At 31.2% G+C, this 16,068-nt stretch overlaps 1 protein-coding gene across 1 annotated transcript; it reads right to left on the minus strand.

Annotated features, from left to right (window-relative positions):
• Positions 1-2,623: 2,623 nt before the first annotated feature.
• On the minus strand, positions 2,624-3,056 carry LOC18049078. The gene has a single exon (XM_006444507.2). The coding sequence runs from the start codon at positions 3,014-3,016 to the stop codon at positions 2,636-2,638; it is 381 nt and encodes a 126-aa protein (XP_006444570.1). The 5' UTR covers positions 3,017-3,056; the 3' UTR covers positions 2,624-2,635.
• Between the last annotated feature and the right edge of the window lie 13,012 nt (positions 3,057-16,068).

Raw genomic sequence — 16,068 nt, forward strand, 5'->3', positions numbered from 1 at the left:
GTGTGATTGATTCCTCGCGACTTTGTTGTCCCGCCAACTGCCATTGGCTTGGCTTTCACACAAAAAACTTTTGAGTGAGTAATATAAAATTAATCAACCAACCAAACCCACTAATCAAAGAATCAAATAAGTGTGGTAAATATTTCCAGGCTTATTCTTTTTAAACAAAACAAAAGAAATGAAATTGACCCGTGGTCAGATGATGGGGTTGGCCGGTCACGAGCAGGCCTTTTCCACACCCAAAACTCTTTATAAAATCCATTTTTAATTCACTTTACTTAGATAACCAGATTTAATTTAATTCATTTCTTATTTTTAAAATGAAAATTTGAATTCAACATTTATATAAATTATTCTTTTAACAAACATTTTACACCCCGCTCTATTTCATAATTTATATTTATATTTTAATTTTAATAAAAAAATCTGAGAAAATTTAGGAATTTAAAGTTATGAAAATAGAAACTATATAATAAGAGGAAAATAATTTAAGATTTTAAGATTTGTATGTATTCCATAAATAAAATTTTTAAAATAGACAATTTTTTGGATAAATTTTGTTATGGAAAGATGGTCATTTTAATATATAAATTTGTATTTTGTAAATTAAATTGGGTATTTTCGGAGATAACACTAAAAAAAAAAAGTGTTATCAGAATTTTAGTGGGGGTGTTAAAAGTTCAATTCACTGGTTTTTGGGCTGGGGAACACTGCCAGAGCTAGTTACGTCGTGGAGCCCAGATTGAATTTTTTTATTGAGTTACTAAACGAACCCGTTATAAGTCCAGGTGCACCACCATGTCACATAAACATTTTGTACTTAAGTGCAGCTATTGGCACCCCTCAAAACATCTTTTAAAGCTCTTCCTTCATATTTACCATTTTTAGTCCAGATTCAAAGTACAAAAACGAGCAACAATCATCTCATTACTGTTGACTCGGTTTTTTGCAAGACCCAAGAACATCTAATGACTCGCTATAAAATCAGCAACTCTACTTACTCCAATACTCAATTCCTAGTAATTGATTAATGCTGCGTTTATTTTTTGGATTGGAGTGGAAATCTTGAGGAGTGGGAATCCTTGGATTAAGAATGTGGAGTGGGAGTAGGAGTAGGGTGTTTATTTAGACTAAATGAAAGTATGGATTGTCAATCAGAATTCTAATTATTTGTTTACTTTGTCTTGGATTGGGAGTAAATTATTTTAAATTACAATTTTATCCTTATGTACAGAATTATAATTTGTAATTAAAAAATTAATAAAAAATATATTTAGAAAATAAAATAAATATTTTATTATATTTATAAATTAATAATAATTACTAATATTCTTAATTATGTAAATAATAATTTTTTAATAATTTAAATTTAAATTATGTGAATAAAAATTATTAATAATAGCAACACAAATAAAATATTATTATTGATAATATAGTACAAAATTAATTTTTTTAGAATAAAATATTTATTATTATTAATTAAATAAATAATTAATATTTATTAAAATTAATGTTTAATATTATTAATTTAAATATAATATTTATTTATTTTTATTTTATTAAATTTAATAAAATAAATATGATATAATTATTATTTTTAATAAATATGATATTATTTATTTATTTTATTAAATATTATTTATTTATTTATTTTTATAAGGATAAAATGGGAAGAGGGGAGAGTGGATTCCCACTCCCCACTCCAAAATTAAGTGGGACCCATAGATTCTCACTCCCACTCCCCAATTTTTTAAGGTAAGTAAACACTGGAGTGGGAGGAATCCACACTCCACACTCCCACTCCAGAAAGTAAACACTGCCTAAGAGTTTTTTCTGTAACTACTCCAATTTTTGTCATTAGGAAAATTATTCATCATAATTTCAAAAAATAATATTATTAAAAAAAACATACGGGTTTAATTTGTGGAAATATAGATAAAATAATGTGGATTTCATTTTCAGAGTTTTGAGGAATTTTTTTAATAAATAAAATCGCAAAGAAGAATGCCGTGTTCTCGCACTGCACACTTGTGCAACGAAAATGTGAGCTTTTATTAGGGAAGAAAAAGAAATCAAGAGCATCTAAGAATTAAAAATAGGTGAAAACAAAAAGGTTAATTTAATTTAATTATTTAATGGGTACTATTACGAAAGGGGTTTCAAGAGGCCGTCAGATGGGAGCCAGCGGTTCAAAGTTCAACTCTTTTGTACACTTTTGTATCATCAGATTCAGATCCCAACTCGTAGACACAACATAAAACCAGAACAAGAGTTTAGTTCTACTGATAAATAAAAATAGGGGTCTGAAAAGATAAAGAGTGGGGGCTGACTCGCGTCCATACCGCACGCTAGAAAATAAAAATAATATCTCGGACACACCAAAAATCACTTTCAGTTTGCTGCTTCCTGAAGGAAACATTAAATTAGAGTTTCTCTTTTCTTGTTGAGAAACAGACATTTGACGCAAATTTTAATTGTAATTAAAATCAGACTTTCGCTTTCATGATCAACTCATCTATATGGATGGTCACGTTTTTGTAATTATATAATTAACGAAGCAATTAATTAGTGGTCATTCATTGAAATTACCAAAATAAAAGAAGAAATTAAAGCAAGAAAACAATATAAAATTACATTAAAGGGTAAGTTTGAGGTCTAAATGACTACCATCATCATCTTCGTGACTATGATGACGCCGTTTGTTGTCTTGGCGTTTGTAGTTGTGGTTACAAGGACCGGGAAGGATGGGAGGTGGCTTTACGAATTCAATATCCTGCGCAAAATCTTGCCATTCAAATTTCGGAACCCAACCGGAACTGGGGGTGGATTCCTGACGATGATCCAACTTCCTAACCTTGTTGTTTCTCTTCGCTTCTTGCAAGTTTCTGATCAGAGCGAAAAACTTCTCCATCTTCTCCTCCTCCTTCGGGGACTCGTCCCTCATTTGAATTTGATCATCATCTTCGCCGTTGTAGACATTTCCCTTTCCCGTAGCTCTCTCATTTTCCTTTTCCATATCAAGAACGCCGGCTCAAGTTTCTCTTTCTTTCGGTCTGCTTGGCTGTCGCTCGTCCAATTCTTCATTCTGTCCCCAGTTTATTTATAGCAAGAATTAGAGTTAGTCGTCGGCCCCAGCCCACCGATTCTCCATAATCAACGAGCATGATGTCATTGTCATTGCTCAGCTTTATTATTATTTGTCCAGTAATTAGTGGGTGCCGTGGCGTCACTCGGAATACGTAAGTATAATCGATCGCAGATGACGTATACATGATGACGCCATCTGAGGTTAGCCATACGTATCACGTACTGCAGATGACGTATAAATGATGACGCCATCTGAGTTTAGCTGTACGTTTCACGTTACGCTTACACATCATTTTTTCCCTACTTTGACCGGCAGGGAGAAGGAGAAGTTATTAACCTTTGAAAATTGAGACCACTAATTAAATTTTACTTAGTAAAAGCGATGGCTTAAATTACTTTTTTAATTGTCTAAAGTGCTTATTAATACTTCGTTGAGCATCTATGGGACTGGCAAATTTTGAATAATTTAGAAACACTAGTTAATAGCAGGGCGATGAATCATTTGCTTCACACACACGCGTGTATATATAAAATGTGAGAACGAGTTTGAGTTTCCACTTGTATTTGTGAAAAAAAAAAAAACTAAAATATTTATGAAAAAATCTAATTTTTCTAAAGAAACCATCAATTCAAACTGATGGTTTCTTTGTAAGGTGGGTTCATCTGCTTAGCGTTTTATATTAGAGTCAATGTACAAATTTAGAAATTTCAAATTCTTTTATGGGATTGTTTCTCATATTTTCATGCACGCTTATTTTAATTTAATTAATTATAATAAAAAGAGAGAAAATATTTGAAACACATAACATGCATTTATTGAATGGTCTCATTAAGACCATTCACATAATTTTTTTAATCATTTTGTTAAATGGTAGTTCTCATCACTTAAAACTATTTTTAAAAATGGTGGGGTTGTTACTGTTTAAATTGACAAATAAATGATGTGATAGTTTGATCACGTCAAATAATAATTAATAAGGTTGATCTATCTAACTTTTCCTCTCTTTTTTTTTCATCATCTAAATTACTAAGAAGACTTAACAGAAAATGGAAAATACAACTTGTAAATCTCTAATTGCAGTTGTCTTGCCTTTACTTTGAGAGCTCATTTATAATGTTAGTAATACTTCACTTTGCTGATAAAATTTACCATTCAAAATGATAAATATAGGTTAATTACTTAGCTAATGAGGTGTTATTCTTGTATATAAATTTGACAAAACATTTTTTAGTAACGCGACCATGGACATGTATACGTGACCAAAATTGGCAACCAACTAATACCTTTCTTCAATTCAATTGTTACCTTGGCAAACTTGGTAGTTAGTTGAACAAATGCTCGTATTTGGTACATATGCAACCACTTCCCTTAATTGAATTGACATAATTAAAGTTAAGTTCAAACCAATTTACGTGCACTTGAAGTAGACTTGCCAGTTTACATGCAATTGAAGTAGACTTGTGCTTATTTGGAATCTATTTAGTAGCATTATCTTTATGTTTAGGGGCTGAATATGGATGGATATAAAAATAATTAACATTTAAGAGAGAAAACTTTGAGATTCTTAGACAAAATTGGCATTTAATTGCCAAGTGGAATAATGTTCTAGAAAATAAATGATGTGTTATAGTGTTTAACAAAATTGACTTTTAAATATATCATTCTGTCATGTGTGCACATATGTATATTCAGTAATGATGCACATACTAAAGTTAGTACTGGTGAATTTAGGCAAAATTCACCAGCAAATGAAGGGCAAGAAATATGCCACGAGGGAGTGACAGCTTAGGTCTATGTGATAGCACAATCAGCATACAATATGGATAAGAATGAGCAAAGCTCACATGCGAATGTAGAAGTTTTATAAGCAATGAGTTGACAAAACAACTATACATGTATTAACTTTGCATGGTTTTGGAATAAAGGTAAAAATGATCAAATGTCTGTTGTTCAAAAAATGAATCTTGGCTGTTAATTTTAGGACTACCTTTTTCAGATTATGTATAAATAACTAGTGTGCTTTTTGTATTTCAACGAGCAATATGAATGATAAGAATGTTTATTTTAATAGCTTTGCAAATACTTGCTTAATTTCTTATATCATTGAAATTTAATATCAAAGCTAGAATAATGGCTATAGTAGAAGAGATCAAGTACAAAATGTTGAAATCGATCCAAATGAACAAAGAACCTTAGATCAAAATGTAGTGACCAACCTAAGAAGATTTATAAAACAAGTTTCAACTTAAAACCTTGTGTCTGGCAATATTGCTTCCAATTTAGCCAATAATATTAATTTTGTAGCAAACGTTACCTTTACATTTGCAACCTCTATTAAACTCAATTAGTCAAATTTTATGCTTTGGAGAACTCAAGTAATCTTTAAGCGTTGGGTTTCGTCCTACATTATCCAGTAAAGCGAAGATACTTGAATTTATAAGGAGGATATGTCACTTCACTAATAGACTAATTTTTTAAGTTGGATAACTAGAAATAATAGGGCAAGAACCCCACCCCCAACATTAAGCCTACATGCTAATGATCTTAAAGGATTTATATATGGATTTGGAAGTTGTCTTGATCACATGAACTCAAGACTTGATGAGAACCAAAATAAGATTTCAGTTCTAATCTTGACTATACCATATGGGAAAGACATAATTAGGCCCTCATGAGTTGCTTATTGTGAACACTATTAAAATATGTTTTAGAAGTTGTGGTTGAGTGCACCGCTCATATGAGGTTAGGACTATATTGTCAAGTCAGTTTAATGTTAGGTCCAATGCTACAATCTTTCAGTTGAGAGCCCAACTCCATATAATCATAAAAGAGTCTGTGTCAATCCATCGATATTACTCTAGAATAAAAGTCATTGTCAATGCTCTTAGAGCAGCTAGAAGCAATATGTCAGTATGACTCTGTAGTTGTTACCATTACATCTAGAGCTCATCTAACTCTTGTCTCTAAGGTCTATAGCATGCTGCTTAACCAAGAGAATAGGAAAAAAACCAAATCATGCATTATCAACTTTGAAGGCTCAGTAAATATTGCAAATCTAAAAGGAGGTTACAGAAGAAATTTTCAAAATTAAGAGAGGTGCAACAATTAGAACTACACTCCTGCCAGAACCACCAACCAAAGACTACCAGCAAACAATGATTAAAAAAAAAAAGCCAAGGCACTTGTTGATAAAGAAGAACCACCAAATGGACATTCTTAAATTTGCTTTAAGAAAAATCACTCAACTGTTGAATACTGGTACAAATACAAAAGGGGTTATGCACCAAATTAGAATACAAGAATGAAGCCTAGAAGAAAATATATATCAATTGGTAAAGGCTCACATCAAAATGCTTGGTACTTGGACAATGAGCTATAAATCCTATAAGAAACAATCTTAGCAACCTCTCCATCATTGTGTTTTGAAATAACCATACCCATGTGTTTTGAAATCGCCAAAAAACTTAATAAATATCTCAAAATTTTTGAACGATACTGAAATCAAAATTAAGTTTGATAAAGATCTCTATTTGAAAGAAACAGAAAAACGAAGGGAGAGTTCTCATAGAAAGAATGGCTAAAGATGGATTGTACTTGCTCCTGTGTTTACCTTCTTTTCACAAATAAAACAAGCTCAAACAATCTACTATCAATTATACATTTTCAAAATTCAAAGTCAATAAGACTAGGTTCAAGGCCAATGTCTAGTTTCTCAAATTTCAATTTATGTTCAAATACAAGCAACAATAGTCTAAGTGTCTTAGACTTATAGCATAAAAGATGAAGCCATCTTAATGCAGTGTCACTCAAGAAAATATTATCTACTTGTAATATCTGAAATTTCAGTGAAAGTTCAAGTTTATCATTCTACTTTGCTTGCCAAATGGAAAATAACACAGACAAAATTTTAAAAGCACAAAGTGTGAAAAAAAAAAACCGTTGTTGCTTTTTTAGACATTGAGTCGTTGAATACTTCTTGAATGACCTTCATCATGATCATGATACACATGCAATTTGATCTCTCTCACTTTTTTATTTTTCTTTTATCATTAAGGGTACTTTCATATGTAAGAGGTGAGAGAGAATCAACCTTTAACATAAAGTCGAGATACATGACTACGAGAATTATTAAGATGTTCTCTTGTCATGATTTGATGTTAGAGCCATTTAACATAAGAATAAAATTATTGTTGGCAGTAATATTAGCAGCAGACATAACTTAATGGAGAACAACGACCAAACAAAACAAGCCTATATTAGTCTTAAAATGATAATAAATTCATATAAAGATAAACCTCATCTCAAGATACTGAACACTCTATTAATATTTCATCTTTGGATAAATTATTAATTTGTTAGTGATATCTTGGATTCTTGGTATAATAATCAAACACTGATAGTAAGAACATGACAAATAATGAATCTTCCTTTGCCACATGGGCACATGTAATTCATCAAATATAGACATTCCTTTAGGCCAATCGATATTCACAAAATTTACATATACAAAATTTTTTATATTCCAAAATAAATTAATTTCCACAAAAGATGTCACTTTGGCAACATTTTGTTTTAATTAATTCATCTCAAAATCTATACAAATATACCGATATTTAAATTTATAATTGCACTAAAAATAAAAAAAATTTAGGTGAAAGTCAAAGTCAACAGTTAACGTTGACTGTTGATCAGACAATCATTGACTGGTTTAGGTGGTTTCTGCTTTAACTTGCTTGACGGCATGGCTCAACAACCACACCTTGCTCAGACGCCGTTGGTGGCTGGGCTGCTGCTTGCTTGAATGCTTAAAAACCTGAATTTCTTTTTCTTTTTTTTATTAATCCTAAAAAAAGCCTTAATTCTCTCAAATTCAATGATACCATATTGGAGAAGACTAAAAATTGAATTATTAATTGAAAATAAATCAATTCTCAATGATGCAGCATGAAGAGTCTCTGATACCACTTGTTAGAACAAGAAATCCCTTTGGTGAAAATTATTATCTATAATCCAGTAACATTCATGGTGTATCACTAAAGATCAATAATAAACATGCAAGCGTACCTCAATCCATAATGTGAATTATTCTCTAGAATCGTGCGGTTGACCTTCTAAATCAACACGTTCTCGTAGATAATCTTTTTATTTTCTCTATACTCTCTATCTAATGATGGAATGTCAGAAAGAATAAAATAATACGCGTGACCTGGGAACCATGACCACTTATACATGCAACTTTTCTTTTTGTCTTTACGTATTCCTACTTCAGTACATCATAGAAATGTAAATTACCATTAAATATCTATACATTAAAGTCCCACATTCTATCAAATATATTAAAGCTAAAATTACTGAAAACCATAATAAATCACTTTTAGCTGAGCTTAATTATTTATGACAGTCCGCAATACATAATTATTCACATATAAACCCAATATTGGATTAAGGATCCAATAATGCTAGATTAAAAAATCCAACACCCAGTTGATACCTTTCTTCAATTTTTGGTGCCCAGAGACAAATTTTACTTGAAAAATGCCTTGTATTTGTACTAGGTGATGATATCGCCAACTATAGTAACTAAAAAAGAAATAGCTAGAAACTTCGCTGTGGAACAAGGGATACAAAAACTAACAGAAAATGAACTTAATTAATTTTGATAATTGATTCCAAGCAGTATCCTACAGTACACTCCTTGAAATATTTCAAGATTAATTAGTTAATCAACTTAAATTTTCATAAAACAAACAGAGAAAAGAGTAGATGAAAATATTTACTAATTACAATATCGAGAGCTTGATGGTGTCTCGGTCTCACCCTCAGTTCTCATTCTCAGCCTCACCCTAGAAGCAGTGGTAATTAAAGTGAAAGGGTAAGGTCTAAGCCTGCAGCTTCTTCAATCTCAATCTCTTCTCTTTCAATTGCTTTCGGTTTGGTTTGTGTCTGAGAAGGAGTAGCGGCAGCACTTCCATGATTAGATTTAGGTGGGTTATTTTTCGTCATCATCAATCGACGATGATCAAAAGTCTCTTCCAAGAAATCTTCACGTCGAAATGTGGGCTTCCAAACTTCAACTTGACCTTCAAGCTTTCTTTTGTTAAATCTGACAGTCTCCATGATCTCCAGCTGCTTCTTCGCATTTGAACCGTTCAGCAGATGATTACGAGCCTCTCGAATATTTTGAACGAGGGCAAAGAACTTCTCCATCTTCTCTTCTTCGTTATCTTCCTCTTGCTCGATAATTATTATTCCATCATCGCGGTCATGGCAATTATGTTTCCTCTTCCTGCTTGCAGATGTAGTGTTGTTGTCGTCCATGATCTGTACTAAATGTTTGCTGTGCCTTGGATCGTGGGATGCACAGAGACGCTATTCACCGACCATCAACCATCTAGTCATTAATTAAGAGCTCATACACACAATCAGACAAATAATATACTTTCGAGGTTGCTTCCCCGTTGCTTCTCCTTCATAACCCTTCAACTCATTTAAATATATACATATATATATATTTGGTCTCCGTCAAGCTAACTAGCTAGCTATATTCTTCTGTCAATTTTACTGGTGTCAATTTCTTTCAAGTTTTCATTTACCAATATATCCTCGTGATGCTTGCTACCATAGTACTAATGATGGTGGTAATAAGCATGATATTTGGGTAATTACAAACCTAGTAAATATGTATATGGGATCACGAGTTAGTGTGACGTGTCGTCATTTTTACCTACAACATGACGTGCGTCCTATGACATTGGATTAGATGCATCCCTTCTCCTTTTTGCTTTATGGTAGTAGTTTTGCTCCTCAATGCATGTGTCTCTCGCGGTGTCCCTGTGCTTTGGATTTGATTTACATAAATATAAGTAATTGTAAAATCGTCTTTGTTATTAATTTGTTAAACTTGGTGGAAACAGATGAAACCAATTAGTCAATTTCTTTTTCCAAAAAAATAATAAATAATAATAATAATAGTTTAGATTTATCAGTCACGACATTTCAAAGACTTGTGGATTAATGCCATACATAATAATAAAGGAATATAAAAAACAAATTGATCAAAATTGTCCAGTACAATAGTGTGACCGCCGAGACTTGTCGGCTCTAGACTTCTCCGAGAATATATAAAGAAAGTAACTTCTTTACCAAACAACCATTGATTCACAAGAATTCGTGAAGGAGACGAAAAAAGACAAAAAAAGAAACGTTTTGGTGAACGTGTCACTTTACAAGCTATTGTTAATTAATGGGTCCATTGTAATTGTCTTCAACCTCAAAGGAAATTTCCTACCCACCACCAGCTGGATCAATTCACCGTCAACTCAGCCATATGATATTTTCATTCTTTCGGAGATTAACTTGAGGAGTTTTTTCCTGGACATCATCATGTAAAAACTGAAACTTAGATGAAATGGGAATAAGAGCCGACCAGAACCACATACGTGTCCTGAACAAGAAAACCATATATAATCTGATGGAAATAATTATTGTGTTGATTTTTTCTAAGCCACGTCACGTCGCAGATTATAGAGATAATATATACAATCGGTTGTGTTTGGTATGCATCATTACATTAGACTAAGTATATATTATGATCGGATTGGATTAAATTGAATTATATAATATTGTCTTATATTTTGTATAATATCCAATTGGACGGACGTTGTTAAACTATACTTAAATATAAAAAATAATACTATTTATGAATATTTAAGAGTAATAATTAAACTTAATTTAAAGGTAAATAATAAAACATTGAATATAAAGTAAATTAGTTATTGGGTAATTATAATTATAACAAACAATATAGATTAATAAGACTATTTAATTATATAATTAAATTTTTATTAGATATTTTAGATATATTTTATTTTATCAAAATTTTAGCAAATAACATAAATAAAATAAAATAATTACTGGTATTATTAATTTTCATGATTATTGTTAATTTTACATTAGTGATTATTAAATTTAATACAATCAATTATTGTAATAAATTATTAAATAGCTAATTTATATTGAAGCAACATACCAATTTAATTAGACTATAAGAGCATAATAAAAAATAATTTTCAAGTAATAAATAAAAAATGGTGCTATATGTAAGAGAAATATTACAAATGAACAATTTTTTCTTTTATTTCTAATTCTATTGTTGAGTGCTGAAGTATGTATATTTATAAAAAGAAAATCATCATTTTGCACTCTAAGTCTCACTAACATTTTACTTTTATATATTGAAGTCTTTTAAACTTTGATTTTGTGTGTTTTGTTATAATTTGAGTATTTTATGTATTTCAGTGGTATTTTAGTTATTTACAATTAGCAAAAAATCAGATAGCAAAACAAGTAGTATTTTTGAGCTCAAAATAGATAAAAACCTTAGGAAGAGTATAAAGGATAAAATCACAGTTTTATGATTTTGTTGGGACTCAACTGACGTGATATTGATCAATAATGCAATAACATTCTATTGCATTGACCGATGATGTTACAGCATCCTATTAGACTTAAAAAAGAGCTTATGATATGTGCAATACACTAAATTAATGCTAGTTAACTTTTGCATTGACTGATGTCATGACACTATATTATTGGACTAAAAAACACATGTATGTTACATGCAATTCACCAAATCACAACATTGGTGATGTGCTCCATCCAATGAGGGCTTGCCATGTGGTGCAATTATAAGCGTCCAAGTTGTTTTCATCGATGACCATAATTTACATGTTGTATTTATAAATAAGAGACTCTCGCCCCTTAATTCGAGAGCTTTGAATCAAAGTTTGAGTTTCATTATGTGATTCTCTCTTTATTTTGTATTTCCTACGTATTTTAGTGTAAAATTATCATTTTACTCCTAATTCAATATGAGTGACTAATTTAGTTTTAAGTTAAGTTAAAGGTGAAATCTCAATATAATCCATGAGTTTAATTTAATAAGATTATTAACTCTTTTTTATTTATTTATGTGGATTATTTTAACTCATTGTTAACAGATAATAATAATCTTATCTAGATTTTAGATAAGATTTTACACAATATATTGAGTCTCTAGTGCAAGATCATAAATCAAGCTTAACAATAAATTTACTGTTTGACATGATGAGCACTTTACACTATATATATTAGTGAGAAACTCCCCTCTATTATTAGTGATTCATCTTGCCACATTATTGACAATGGGATTGTTATTACCTAGCACAACATGTACTTAACACCACATTTAGCAGAAGATTATTTCCTCTTGCCACAATGAGTGCTTGATATCTTATTTATTAAAATAAAGACTATGAGGAGTGGAAATACTCCTCTTATCAATTCATTGGAACTAAAAAAGAATCTGAAGCTTATAGCAAAGTGTTGAGTGTAAATCAAGATGCTCAAGTGTTTCATTTGAATTGTTTCATTTTTAATTTATTCTTGCTATTTTAATTTAAATCCCAGTATCACTCAGAAATCACATCCAACAAAAGAAAAAACTATCAAGTATGGGATACATATTTAGTTCTAAAGTTAATCTAATCGTATACTTAGTTATAGCTCCCAAACGTAGCATTAGTGGAGTACTGGACATGAAGTACATATTCGATTTGCCACTCATTAGCATTTTTATTTTTATTTTTTCCATTTATCTTCTTCTTGCAGTATGATTGTATGAATTATGCCAAGAAATTGTCGACTATTCCAAGTTGACTGTTGATAGGACGAACTGTATTATTGGTCTGGTCCTTCACTTCTTCGCGTCCCCACAAAAATTAAATGATTAGTGTTAGTAAGATATTAAGAGAATCGGGCCTGGATCCGTGGCCTTAGACTTTGGTATCATTCCTCAAATTGGTTATATTGGACCCAAATGGACCATTTGGATTTTTGACCTTATCACATTTCTACAGAAACCTGAAGAAAACAATACGTTTAGGTAGGGTAGGTCAAACAAAAAAAAAAGAGCAGGGTAGGTCGTAGGTGCCTAAATTCCCCTCATTCCAGGTAATGAAATTGTCCTCTTTTTGTTATTATTATTTTTTTGTCTTAATCACGAGGTATCTTAGGGAGGGCCCAACTGTGGGAGACACCTTTAAGCCTGTACCACAACTCAGATTAGAAGTTCCCGCTCGAATCGGGAGGCACATGTTCTCCCAATAAAAGCAACTTCCCTGCGACTCGAACTGAGGAGCAAACCCAATCAAACCACTTAAAAGGGACTCTATTGCCAGTGGAGACAACACTTTATTGATTTTTGTTATTATTATTATTACACAAGAACGGCCAATAAGTGTGATTTCATGACCCCATGTCACAAACACAAAGCCGACCAAAAGAAAAGATTATAATAAATATGTGTATATATATATAATTATTATATGCATGCATCGGCAATTCGGCGTCGCATGATATTGTGATATAGTGGGTAGACGAAAGAGATGCTGATGCTGTTAGTGGGCTAGATTCCTATTCCTTCTCTCTTTATAGAGTGGGTTAACTTTAGCAGCCTCCCATGCCCATGGCAGCGGCAGCATCCTCTCCATTTTTATGGCAGCAGAAGCAGTACTCGAGTTTCAGAACTTTTACTTAATTTCCAAGTATCAACGACCAAAACTAGAGCACTCAACTATCTAACTTGTATAAATTTTACGTCTCCCATTTGTATCCTTTAAGCATTTTTCTATCAGCAAAAAAAATAAAAAATAAAAAAAAAATAATAAAAAAAAAATTCTAGTAATATATTACACACACACACACTCATATAATATGAATAATTTTTCTGTTAAAAATATTTGAGCATACCAAAATTAAGGATGAGCTTTAAAAAATAAAAATAAAAAAATAACTCCAATCGGCTTACTACTTCACAACTGTCAGCTTCTATTCCGACTGGATGATGGGCTGACCGTCTACATTTTGCTGTCTATCACATTAACATTATTTTCTCACCTAAAAGGGAAAATAAAGTGTATCAATCACTCAAAGAAAGCGAGTAAAATTTTTTCTTAATAAATCAAATAAGAGCGCTTGTTTGTTAAATATTTGAAGTTAAAATTTTATTAATTTTGGACTTATTTTTAATTTTTTTGTTTATTTTTTTATAATGTATGTGTGATTTTCATATATTTACATATGAACAGAAAAAATAGATTTTTTTTTTTTACTTTTATTTGAATTAGAAAAGGTTTGAATGGAAAATAAATATTATATCCTAAAAATATCTATATCAAATATACTTATTTCTTAAAATTTAATCTTTTCATCCGTTTTACTTATAAGGATATAAAATGTCAAATAACTATGTTTAAAAGATTCTTTAATCTTTATTTTAAAAAATACTATGTAAAAAGATTTCAGCCAAATTCAAATGACCACAGAGTCATTGCCAATATACACTATGTAAACAAATACTACTTATCATTCATATTCAAATTTCAGCAAAATTCAGATCTATTTAAATTTTAGACAAAAAAATAAACGCTACCTAAGCAATAAATACACACGAGAAAATAATACATATAAAAGATGCATTTGGATCCAATGCATGAGTTATACAAAAAATTAATTATACTTTTATTCTCATTCAATAACTCCCAAAATAATCTCATAAAAAAACAAAAATAGCATTGAATCCAAGTTGATAGATGATTATACACTGGACCATCCAAAATATTTTCAAACTACGTTGCTACGGGAAAAAAATCCAAAGAAATAGCAGTTTCGTTAATCAGTTCAATTCGAATAAAGTTGTCAAATTGAAATAAAACCGAACCAGGAAAAATTAGAAAATGAAGAATGCCCAAATTAGGTTAAAAAAGTTGCATCCACTCAAGCTCAGGCAACTTCTCTTTAACGCTGCCCAGAGCCCATATTCACTATTCAGTGAGAGAGAGAGAGAGAGAGAGAGAGAGAGAGAGAGAGAGGGATTGAAAAGGTGAATTTGGTGGGTGGCAATTGGATTTAAGCCCGTGCACCGACCGTCACTTTTCCAGAGCACGTAAGTCTACAATACACTCTACTCTTCGATATTTGGTAATAAATTTATTGATTGCACAATAACAATATTGTTGTTTGTATATGATTTAGTAGCCACTACGCGTGCAACATAGATTGAGATGGCCGTCCCTCCACATTACAGCCTCCAATATTATTAAAATAGTTGTTCATTTCTGAAATCGACGATTCTTCTTGAATTGACCAATTCTCTTCAAATCACTCACTTCCACGGACCCAACTCTATATAAATATTCTTCATTATATTTTTCTTGTAGTTGTTGTGGATTTTCATACTCTTTCTTTTGCACTGCATTAATTAATTTGTTTATATGGCCTTTTTCACAATGTCCAATACACATATTCGATCATTTTATATGGCATAAACAAAGCTGCAATATTCCGCTTAATTTATGATTTGTATTAGTAAGAAAAAGATATCTTAAACAAATAATTTGCCGCTATGTCCACCACTAAAACTGCGGCTTGTAGTGGATTACTTCAAATTGCCATGCATCTAACTAGTTGATAAAGCCACCATTTGAGTAAGCGACCATTTGAGTTCTCTTTGTAAAAATGATGACCATCAATCTTACATTAAGAATAAGAAATAGCCCTCTAGTTAATTTCACAGCGTACCGGTGACCAATGCTTGTTTTGTCATCATTTGCATATTTTATTTTCAAGGGGCGCGCGATTCATATTCATAATCTCGGATGGTGATTATATATACGACCGTAACTTGCATGAAGCAATTAATGATTGGAAGAATGATCCAAACCGTCTCTTTTGTTTAACGAAATTAGCTATTTCCCTCTCATATTTCAAAATTCATCAGAAACTCAACTTCCTAATGTTACATTGTCAAGTACTATGATACATATTTTAGAGGACAATTCAGTAGTTTAAATCAACAATGCTGATAGTTTAAAAACGAATGGACTTAAATATTATGTAGAAGCACATAGTGGACTGTCAATGGAATATTAATAACATCAAGG

The sequence above is a fragment of the Citrus clementina genome, unplaced genomic scaffold (assembly GCF_000493195.1).
Source record: "Citrus clementina cultivar Clemenules unplaced genomic scaffold, Citrus_clementina_v1.0 scaffold_3, whole genome shotgun sequence".
In the NCBI taxonomy this organism is placed as follows: Eukaryota; Viridiplantae; Streptophyta; class Magnoliopsida; order Sapindales; family Rutaceae; genus Citrus; species Citrus x clementina.

Coding starts and splice junctions, on each gene's coding strand:
- LOC18049078 (XM_006444507.2), bottom strand. CDS start 3,016: ATGGAAAAGGAAAATGAGAGAGCTACGGGAAAGGGAAATGTCTACAAC.